Source organism: Mytilus trossulus, unplaced genomic scaffold, assembly GCF_036588685.1.
Source record: "Mytilus trossulus isolate FHL-02 unplaced genomic scaffold, PNRI_Mtr1.1.1.hap1 h1tg000070l__unscaffolded, whole genome shotgun sequence".
NCBI classification, from domain to species: Eukaryota; Metazoa; Mollusca; class Bivalvia; order Mytilida; family Mytilidae; genus Mytilus; species Mytilus trossulus.
Window position 1 is genome coordinate 4,792,840 of NW_026963294.1, and position 12,477 is coordinate 4,805,316.

The 12,477-nt window shown below is 30.0% G+C and overlaps 1 protein-coding gene across 1 annotated transcript; it reads right to left on the reverse strand.

Moving 5' to 3' along the window:
• Window positions 1-1,358: 1,358 nt before the first annotated feature.
• LOC134699466 (somatostatin receptor type 5-like) lies at window positions 1,359-3,417 on the reverse strand. The gene has a single exon (XM_063561057.1). It carries the CDS (start codon window positions 2,624-2,626, stop codon window positions 1,562-1,564), a length of 1,065 nt encoding a protein of 354 aa, XP_063417127.1. The 5' UTR covers window positions 2,627-3,417; the 3' UTR covers window positions 1,359-1,561.
• Window positions 3,418-12,477: the final 9,060 nt, after the last annotated feature.

The window sequence follows — 12,477 nt, forward strand, 5'->3', positions numbered from 1 at the left end:
ATGGTATATACCATAACAACGCTCATGATTTACATATCGTTAATGCAGGACAACATTATCTTACATTTGACTGCGTAGTATTGGAAAAGTTTGCTTTCAAGTACGAAGACAAATGGTATTTCTTTGAACAATTCAATTATTATTCAACTTTGACAGTTGTGTTAACATAAATGATTTTTACCAAAATCTATGTTAACCCAACAGTTAATACTTTTATAACAATTAGTAATCCTGAAATGAAAATCAATGTATGTAGGAGTAAAATGATCAAGTCGCATAGTTTAAACCGTGTATAGGAAATCAAAATCAGTTTACAATTTAATGGATGGGTAATGAGACAGATTAGCGGGTTATTTGATATTACTTGTAAACCAGCGGTAATAGTTAGTAATGTGGAATTAAATTTGTAAATACATGGTCATTGCAAAACAATTTGCGTGTATTTAGGAGATGACTCTTTACAATTGATATAAAACCAAACCAATCATGTTAATTGGTAAACAGTATGTCGTAATTTAAATTAGAATCCAGGAATCAACGCTACTAAATTCATTTATTTTATTACAAGATTCACATTAGGGGTATCTGATTTATGAAGTTATTTTTTATGAACATGATTTATAAGAAAATACAAACGCTTTTAGTTGTCTTTCAATACAATAAACAATTGTGAAATTGGTTATATCATCATATTTGTTATGATGGTTTGTAGAAACATTATCAAGGAATTTGGATACATGCACACGCAACCAGTAATGTATTATTTTTCTAAAAAAAATATACTTCAATAGTTAATGATCTCGTACATGATGAACACATTATTTTTTATTGACATGCACTGAACATTATTATTGTTTGCAAAGTCAGAACAAGAACTTGAAAAAAGTCAAAACACAAAAGAGTCAACCGGGATAGACTATGGATTTGATCCCTATAATAGCAGGAAGAATATATTTTCATCAACACATAAGTTACAATCTGAAAACTCCACTACACCACTCTAAAAAAGTAACCAGAACATTGTATTGTGAAGATCATAATTTTAGTTTAATACGAGGTGGCTCCTATTTTAAAGTAAATGTCAGAATCAAACGACAAAACACATTAAAAACGAATGGACCATTATTGTCATATTCCTGAATTGGTACAGACATTTTCGAATGTAGAAAATGGTGGATTAAAGGTGGTTTTAAAAGGTGTATTACCAATATTACTGATAAATCAGGTTAACCCTGAATGACTAAACATCAAAGACCTTTTACTTTTAATAAGAATTGTTGATACATGTATGCCATACTGAATAGGATTAATAAACATATATTAAAGAGGAAATACCTTTCAAGTCGTTCCTATCAAAATTATCTGCGGTATTCAATGACAAAAGACCAGTTTTATCATTTTATTGAAAGGCATACATTCCCGCATTTGATAAATATATATTTCTTACTGGTTTCAGTCGTGAATTGTTTTCCTGTTCTATGATTAATATTCCTGTTTTCTTTGTCCAAAAAAATATAACTCGTGTGTCCTGTAAGAGTAAATAGATTCACCGTTTTTGTTTTTATATTAAAGTGTCCTCTTCATTCACAGTAGTTGTTGTAGTTTCATTGGTAATCAAGGCTTTATTTGATAATCTATTCATTTCCACCGATTGCTTTCGTTTCTCCCTAATTAGTCTATATATATTATGGAGTTCTTGCCGAAACGAACGTGAGAATAACACACATACAAAAAATACATTAACTAAGTTTATGCGTTGCATATGATCAAATATCACCAATGTATTGTACATGTCAGCCGTCATTTGTAATCCTGACGATATCATCACAATATTGTGCAGTGTAACTGGTAAAACTAAAGCAAAATACAGCATTGATATTGCTACGACAGCATTGGTATATTCTGTCGAACCGTTATCCTGTGTAGATGTTGATGACGAACTATGTTGAAAGCACAAACCGCATGTTAGTAGCGTGTTTAGAATTAGTAAGATGATGAGAGGCAAGTATACATATGCTGCTGCTGACAGAATATTCCAAATTTTAAGATGGACGATTTGAAGGTTGTTTTCTGGTGTAAACATGTCACATATACCAGTCTTGTGATTTATGTCATAAACCCACATAGCGTGTACACTTGTCACAACTAAACCGATTAAAATAATACCCACTGCAACTTTCGCCATGAAGACAGTACACATTGTTAAAGCACTTGACGGATGACACACCGCTATGTATCTGTCTATTGTCATTCCAACTACAAACCAAACTGAGCTATACTGAACCATTTTGTGTATAAAAGCTAGTATTGAGCAAACAGAGCTATTTAAGTTTGACAATTCAGGGAAAGCACTAACAGTTGTTAAAAGATGCATGCCATACAGAAAAAATAAAGTTGTGAGGTTTCCGATGCAATAAGCACTTACGTATATACTAACTGATATTCTTGTTTGCTTTCCCCTGCAAAATATAACCAATGTACTTACATTAGAAAATGTTCCAACTAACAGGAACAGTGGTAGGATATACTTTTCCTGAGCCTCACTGCCCTGTGGTCTAGAATTTTGAATATAATCAGAGAAAATATAACTGCTGTTAAATGTTTCATTTCCGGAACTATTTGCCATTGTTTTCTGCGTGAAGGTTTATCCAGCACAAGTTGTCGGGTCGTTTTGTCACACTGAAATAATTTACGGAAAGTTATATTTTCAGCTCGACTTGTTTTTTTGTTTGTATTGTTATAACCATAAACTAATTTCTGCAATATCGTCAACTTAATTCTCCAGATATAACCATCAAAATTGAATATATAAATATATCAATTAAATGTGCAATAAAAACAAAACTGCGTAATCCACACAGAAAAGATCCCTATTTTGTTGTTAAATTTTGCATTTCCAATTAAAACTGAAAGCAAACTCCTTACCTCTGTGAAAATATGACAATATGTTTACTCTCTATTTATTACAATTATTTGTATTCCAATATGTGAATATCTCAATGGTTATATTCAGCTGTTACTTTTCTTATTTGCTAAACACAAGTCTAACGCACACATTAAATATCTCGAATATGCGAAAAATGTGGACGTAAAAACAGTTTCACGAAGTTCGTCTTTTCTGACGTTTTAGACCATATTTGCCTACTTCAGTATCTTGTTTCATTTATATAGTAATTTTAGGCTCATATAATAATGTTTTGACATTAAATAAATTTAATGTCCGATCAGTGAACGTTTTGTTATCTTAATGGTATCGTCCTTATATCATTATCCGCTTTTCAATTTATTTACGTATATCTCTTCCTCAATTAATCCTCGGATCCAACACTATCGAGAGACATTCTAAACAATGATATCTTCTGCAGATCCTAGCTAGTATTGTTTAATACTCTATCTATAGACAAAACTTTACAGCTGTTATCCACTAGCAGCACATGTCATTGGATTTCTCAAATCTGTGTTTGACAAGGAAGGATTGATTAGTTATCATATTTCCTCTGATACTTTTAGTGATTATAGTTTTCAGTCGATTCCAGATTAAAGTACAATATAAAATATTGCAAATTAGGAATTGGATATTTGTCATGCGCTTATTATTACAAAAAAGTTGATCTATGTTTTAGCTATATTTCCATTTAATTAGTATGCACCTGATGTAAACCTTATCGCTAAGACACTTATGACATAACCAAATGCCAAAAATAACTACCATAAACCAATATAGATTCTAAGCATGCACATGCTTCATTGATTTTGATTTGAAATTCTTTGTTTTCATTTCTGTAAAGGTCGAAGTTTAACAACAGCATGCTTTGTATTTTATTTCAACTCATGATTTGATTTTCAATGAAAACAAAAAAAAACTATAAATAAGAGCAAGTACTATCATTTAATTTATTATTTTGTTTAAGTATTTATTGCAAATTTAGCAAAACAATCATATGAAGAAAAAAAACAAGTAACTTGAAAGACATTTGTATAAATATCGAAAAAAACTTGTTTTTATTTTGTTGAAATATTTAAATTCGATCACATTACAAGTAGTAATATGTCGAATTAGGATTGAAATAAATCTGGTATGGTTGGTATTCCACATATTGATGTAAAACCTTGTAATGCATCTTATAACTTTTAATTTTAAAATATTTACACAGGAAATATCTTTGAGAATAGTTTTTAGTTAACAGGACAAAACCACTTGCCATTTTTGAACAAGTTCAATCAGGGTAAAACAATGAAAAATGAAACATAACTGTCGTAAAATTAAGCCTCATCTGGTCATTTCAGTTAATGCTATTAGTTATTGAAAATCAATTGCTCTCTCCATTCCGACGTGAAATGTTTAACATTGAAATACTATCATTTTGCAGTTTCAGAAATTCAACCTTAAGCATTACACAGTGCAGAGCTTACATTACCTATACAACAATGTTTCTGCATTTTTCTGTTGACCGATCAATAAAAGTGAAACAATTAAACATTGAAGTTAATGAATATAATAGCATCTGGCATTTTCTTTAATGATCCTCGTATTGGATTTCCGCTAATAGATAACCTTATTAGAGAACATTATGATCTAACTATCATTATAAAACATATTTACGAATGCAATTGAGTAGGAATAATAATGGAAGAGAAGACACATGATATTAAACATCAAGAAAATATGTGGTATGATTGGCAATGGGACAACTCTCCACAGGAGACCAAAATAACGCGGAAATTAACAACTATAGTCTTCTGTACAGCCTTAAACAATAAGCAAAGTAAATACCACATTTAAAGTTCTTTACATGTGAGGAAGACAAATACCCAACGCTTTCAATGTTATCATGACTAAGTTATAATATTGGTTCAACTGCATCGATGCACAATTAGATTGTTTAATTTCGAAAGCGACAATCATCTAGAAATCAATGTGTAAATTAAACGCATAAAATGAGTTACAAAGAAAATAAAACACAATATTTTGGTTTTGTTAGTTTATGCGATAAAATGACTTGTCATTTTTTTATTAATTTGATGCAAACACATACACATACAGTTTCATTTCTAAATATTATATGCCGCAAGACAAAAATGTCATGATAAAGATGTATCATTAATTTAGATTGTGTTCTATTTCAAACATATATAAAACGTAAACTGTGTCGATTCAGTCCTCGTTCCTATTTAGAAACTGTATATGCCTGTTTACAACATGTACAAAGAATATCCATGTTTACTAAGTTCAGAAAAAAATAAAGATATAGTAGCATAAAGTATAAACTGACACAGGTACACGACATTCAAATAAAGCAGAACGCATGTTATTTTTAAGAAAAAACAAGTTGCCAATTTGAAAGTAAAAGTAATAATGTGGTTTAAACTGTTTTAAACATTTAAGTTTAAAGTCGTTCATATTAGTAACTATGGTAATGAAATCACGAAAGGAAGAAGATACAGATTTCGGTAATATTCGTTATTTTAAGTTCGTTAGCATATACATGATGTACGAATTCATTAAATTGTAAATAATTAAGTTATTCTTGAACTTTTGTAAGAAAGATCTGCAACTGAAAATCGGTATCATTACTTCATATCTAAATGTCGTTTATTTTTTTGTTTCATTACAAATATATTATACTCTTGGTTAAATCAGCATTACATTTTTGATATTAAATGCATTACTATATAGAGTTGGCTTCAGACTGAAAAGGCTTCCAACTGAAGCAGCTGCATACTTTTAATGGTAGTACACATATATAGCGATGTGCTTCCCAACATCAACTGATCACATGTTTTACTTCGACAAAGCTGCTATGTGTTTAACTATCAACCCGTTATTTTATAATGATATTCATATCTTTCAAGAACCATTTGGTCAACGTGTTGATGTTTAAACTCAAATAGAATGCAAATGTCTAACAAGGGTTCTCTAATAACGTCAGGAGCAAATGAACTTTCCGAATTGAATTTCATCTAGGTTCAGTATCTTTGTGATTTTACTTTTTAGTAATAATACTCGAACTTTAATCACGAGCATCACTGAAGAGACATGTATTGTCGAAATGCGCATCTCTGCAAGAAAATTGGTACCGTGATTTTTATTAATTAAGTGTTCTATTTATATCAAACAACATTTGATTTTGAAAAAAAAAAATATACATGGACTATCAAATAAAAAGCTGAAACACTATCAATCAACATTGTTTCGCAGCAGAAAAAAAGAGCCACAATCATATAAACCGCATTTCATTCATAACAAAAAGTGAAAAAAAAAATATTAATGAAACTTCAAAGTATGATCAATGTCTGGAGGAGTTAAAAGTGAACACTTACAAGTTGATAAGAAAACACAATTATTAATATGCACAATTTTGCAATATTTGTCGTTATATTTTGTTCCGTATTGATACACAATTTGCATCACACTCGGAAAGCATTAGCTACCATACTACAGCGCTTTCAAGATTTAATGATTTAAATCCATCTTGAATGTTCAAAAAATAACTTGCACTTGAGTTAAAGCATTATATATTTGTTAATACCAACCAAGAAATTTAACTATACAAGCCTATAATATAAGCCATTTCTCCTATCTTTAGATTTATTATTGATGTAGCTTTATTATCTTGTTTTGAAAATTAGCAGACTGAGGGTTCCATCCATTAGTAAAATGTAATTAAACACACATATACATTTATTTTCTGAAAATATTTTTATAATCTGTCCGGAAAATTTAAGAGACTGTCTGTATTCTACAATTTAAATATTCCACAATTGAAAAAGATAAGGACTATTTGCACTTTTCAAAACAAAATAACATACGAAAATTGTACATTATATACTAAATAATTGTAATCGATCTGTATGACAACATTATGCTCACATAGTGCAATTATTTGATTAAGCTTTAAGGGGATAGTCATCTGAAATTTTGAATAATATTCCCCTTTGAATATATATAGTCCATATTAACACATTCAGAAAAGTTGAATATACAAATGTCATGATGATGACGAATCTTACAACTATAATAACGGAATCTATATTATTATAATTGTATATTCTTGTCAATCATTGGTGTACGTTATAATATACTACGAGATAACAAAGACCAGGGAAACGACTAATTAATAGTATGCAGAGGATATGCACATTATGTTTTACTCGTTCTTTAAACGACAAAATTATGTTATAGCTTAACCTGGGTGACGTTTACATTACGATCAACTATTGTACTTCAAATACGTGATTGTACGTCATATGTAATGATAATGTTAGCATGGGCCTGTCAGGGTTAGGACTTAAAATCTTTCAATCCTTAATTATGTCCGTAGGTGTTTATAACTTATTTAAAACAAAATACAAAACAAGTTTCATGAGGCTACTGTATTTGTTTGTTTTCTTCACGCATTGTTGTTTTTTAATTGAATTTAATGCAAACGTTATACAAGTGAGAGCTTTAGCAAGCTATAAAACTAGGTTTAAGTCATCATTTTTTACATAAGAACATACCTGTACCAAGTCAGGACTATGACAGTTGTTTTCCATTTGTTTGATATGTCTGAATATGAACTTTTTCTATTTGATATGGAACTTTCCTTTTTAAATTCTCCTCTGAGTTCAGTATGTTTGTGACTTTCCTTTCATACAAAATTAAACATGTTGAAAACTTTTAAAGAAAAAGAAAGAGCTCTAAAGCATTCAATTAAGGTATAATTATATTTTATTTTCACTTTAAAACACTTGTATTGCAGTACAATTATAGATCGTACATTCATTTTATTCTAAAAAAGCATATAATTTAATCCATCAGCTCGATGAAATGTCTGAAGCTATAGTAAATGCCAGTTTTAATACCTTATAATTTTCTTACCAGTACTCATTCTTCTGCAAACAATTACAGCAACGGAAATGACTTTAAATGGGTTAAATATGCAATGGTACTGTTAACATTTGACATATTGAAGAAGTATTATGTTTTAGAAAAATGTTAAATATTGTTTGATCCCAGTTTCCTTTTATTGACAGCTTTATGTTTTTTCGTGTCCTTTTTTAACATATGATTCAAACATTTCCGTAAATATCCAGGACGCATAACTAGTTAATAAAATCAACGGTACCAATTTTGTTGCACCAGATGCGCATTTCGACAATACATGTCTCTTCAGTGATGCTCGTGGCCAAAATATTTGATATCCAAAGCATATATAAAAGATGAAGAGCTATAATCCAAAAGGTCCAAAAAGTATAGCCAAATTCGTAAAGGGAAACAGAGCTTTGCATGAGGGAGATACATTCCTTAATTTATAATAATTCCTAATATTTTGTAACAGCAATTTCAATAACACAAAAAATCCGTATTTTCATGCCAGTGGTTAAACTGCGTGTTTTAAATATACGTTCAAGTATATTCTACTGCAGTGTAGTACCATTCAAAGATTATACAATACTGAGAAATAAACTATATGTCAAAACTTAAATTTCTATCTAATTGATTTCTTTCAAAAGTGATGTTTAATTATAAACTGTGTATTATTGCATTATAGGCATGCAGACAAATATGTAATGTGAAAGAGAAAATCAGGGTTTTGAAAAAAAATCCATACAATTTTAAAACATATGCAATAACCTCAAAATTGGCTGGGCAAAACAATCGTATATTGATATTGTGTCCTCAAATTGACCTGATGGCATTGCGTTCTTAACGACAATGGCGAACGATGATGGTGCAAAATTATCGCGTTTGTGTATTGCCATATTCTACAATAAGTGATAATGTGACAATTAATTTCTATGGAGTAAATGATAAAAACTAAATTTGAAAATGTAATAAAACTTTTGTGAATTTTTTTTAAAGATTATTTACCTGTTTTGTTTTATTGAATTGTTATAATTGAACTTTTTTCCTTTCTTTCCTGCAAATTTTACATGTGTGATAACTAGATTATAACATTTTTTTTCCATATTGGCTAAAGCCTGGAGGCCAATATGGGAGTCTCGGGATGATACCAGGGCCAATATTATGTTATAATCTATACATATACACGTGAGCAGATTTTGCAAAAAGTTATCTTGCATTTAATTCCATTATACAAATTTGTATAAAAAATGCACGCAATGTCTTCTGAATTTACAGTACATGTGACATCGTCAATCGTGTAGATTTTTTAATAGTGGGTTGCCAGTGTGTTTTTCAGAATCCTTTTATAGTGCAACACATTCAGTGCTAGATGCCTAATGGTGGTACAATTATACAAGCAACTTAATGTCAATTCCCGACAGCGCTCTAACATTACGTTTTAATTGTAAATTGTCAGCTTGCAGATAATTGCATCAAAATTTCAAAATGTGCCTGCTCGTAATTTAATTCTCATTAATTTAAGTAATACATCTTACATTATAAGACAACTAAGTAAAATATCAATACAATAGAAACAGCTAAACTAGGTTATAAAAAGCAAACTTTCGAACGGGTCATAAGTATATATGCAATACAATATATCATGGGTTTTTATAGTAAGATATGAGGTATGCGTGGGTATTAGAATAAGACTCGTTTAAGCTGCTCAATTATTACCAAAGAAAAAAAGACAACAATCGAAAAATGACAGAAACTATTGAGAAATAATTTAAGGTGTTACCTAACACTACAGGGAGATAAGTCTGTAAAGTCAGCTTAACGTTTTAATTACGTTGTGTTGTAAAAGGAATATAACGCTTATCAATGATCACAATTGGTGTTTGTCAAATTGCTATATAACCAGTGTCATTTTTCTGACAAAACGTTTGGTTCATTTTTTTTTATTTTTTCTATATTTTTGTCAAAGGGTCAAAGTTAATGCTTTGTCAAAATTTTATGAAAATAAAACGAGCCAAATTAATTTAAGTGAAAGTGTTGGATATCACCTTACAATGTAATAGCTCTCTGCGATGCGCATATTTGTGAATAGACAACATATGCATAGAACGAGCAATTATTCATATGTGAAGATCGATCGAAACATGCTGGAAGCAACATTATAATGATTTTACCTTAAACACGTCCAATATAGAACAACAATCATGCAGAGTAAAACAACATGTACATGTTATTGTAAGAATATTTGTAAATTTAAAATCCTTCTTTTGAGTAAATATACTGTGACAGTATACATACATTAAAAATTGAAAACAAACAAAACATTTCGATTGGACACAATATCAATTTGAATGTATTTGTAGAAATATGTGCTGATGTAAATTAATCCTTGTTTTTATTCTTATGTTCCTTACGATTCATGTGGACTGTGTATCTAAACTTGTTAACGGCATATCATGCCCTAGGTAATTGAATGCACATGCGTGTAATGGTTTAGAAAGTTTAAAATCAAAATGGATTGTGCAGTGGACATGGTTCAGGTTTAATAAATTACCTGTATGGGTCAATTGAAGTAAATTATATTAGTTCCTATGACAGTAAAAGACACTATATACCTGACAATATTTGGTGATGCAATTAATGTCACTCAATAGACAATATTAGGTTACACTTTTAATGTCATACTTTTCTACAGGGATGAAGAAGAGTTCATAGTAAATTCCATTTTTTATTTTTTTTTTATTTTCTAAAACATTAAATGCATTCAAGTTTTACATAGCATTGGCATACCATGCCTTCAAACTATAAGGTATACACAGGTTTACCTGTGTTCATATAAAAAAAAAAGAAGGTGTGGTATAATTGCCAATGAAACCACTCTCCACAAGTGCCCAACTTAACACAGAAATCAACTTCTTAAGATCACCGTACGGCCTTCAACAATGAGCAAATCCAATACCGCATAGTTATATATAAAAGGCCCCTAAATGACAATGTAAAATAACTCAAACGAGAAAACGAACAGCCTAATGTATGTATTGTACATGAACAAAAACAAATATATTACACATAAACAAACGACAACCACTGAATTACCGGCTTCTGACTTGGAATAGCCACATACATACAGAATGCGGTATGATTAAACATGTATGTGGGATCCACACACCCACTCTAACCTTGGACAGTGGTATTACAGTACATCATAAGAAAGAACTATCAAAATCAGTTGAAAAAGAACTCATCAGATGGAGAAAAACAAGTGGATAATACATTTTAATGTGAAAAAGTTGCCATTTCAGCCAAAGAGTCAACAGGGACCTTAAGTTGCATTCAGTTGAGTACACAAGTTGGCATAAATAGTAGAAGCTACTGACCAGGATACAAAATCATCATCCTTGAAGGAAAGCAATATTGTTAAATATAAACAAGTATTATAGTTGCGTATATAAACATCTAACTTATATGGAAATATAGTATTCAATGGATAAATTGTTTCACTCCATTTCTTTTTTGACAACTTACTATCATCATAACTAATAATTTTTTTTCACTTCAAATGTTAATAGAGTCATGATATATATATATATAATGAGAGAGAGAGATTGAACTTGAAATGATGTATGAATTACGACTTTTTTTTTTTTAAGAAGGTGCTTAAAATGCACTGTCATACTCATATACATAACAATAATAGTGTAATTTATCTCACATAGTACACCTAAAATACTATGGTAAATGTTTCTGTAAAAGCAGATTACCGTATAGTTGACATCAAATTTATTCGAATCATGATAACCGCCACTAAACTTATACAAATAAATAATTAAACGTATAGTTATCAACGAGTTAGCTTCTCCTATGGGTTTTTGTGTAAACGATATAACATATTCCGTTTTGCAATACAACGAACTGTAAGTAATAATGTGATAGACTTTATACATGTTACGTGATCGAAAACATATAGCAAATGTCACTGTGTAATGTAAGAAATGTCATTGTATAATGTAGGTTTTAATTTTTATCACGCCTTGAAGACTGAAATAGTCAATTACGATTGTATGAAGAAGCAATTCAAGTGAATTTTAAATGACTTTACCAAAATGCTAATCCCTCGATAAGAAACGTATACAGCATATTGCCACCTAAACAGACAATCTAATCAAATAAAATAGCACTGTTCATTTTCAATATTCTGGAATGTCTCATGACAATACATCACAACTACCTCAAAAACATTACAGACACTATCCTTAATATATGAGGCTATATTTCATATGTTAACAGAAATGAATTGTATTGTCTTCTTTCTTGTTTTCCAAAAATGTTTGTCTTGTGAAAATAACTAAATTATTTTGATCATAATTGCAAATACACGGAAGAAATATAGGTCATCAACAACGAAACAAAAATATATTATATATCATCATCAAATACAACTTACATCTCATAACAGAGAAACATACTATATAAATATAGATAAACTAGTTGAGGTAAACAAAGATAAGAGATACATAATGATACTTAATATATAAAAAGGTTGCGGATGAACACTGATGCGGACACTTTCAGTTTTGACAACAACAAAAAAACATGAAAAGGGACATGTTCTTGCATGTTTGGATAGTTTT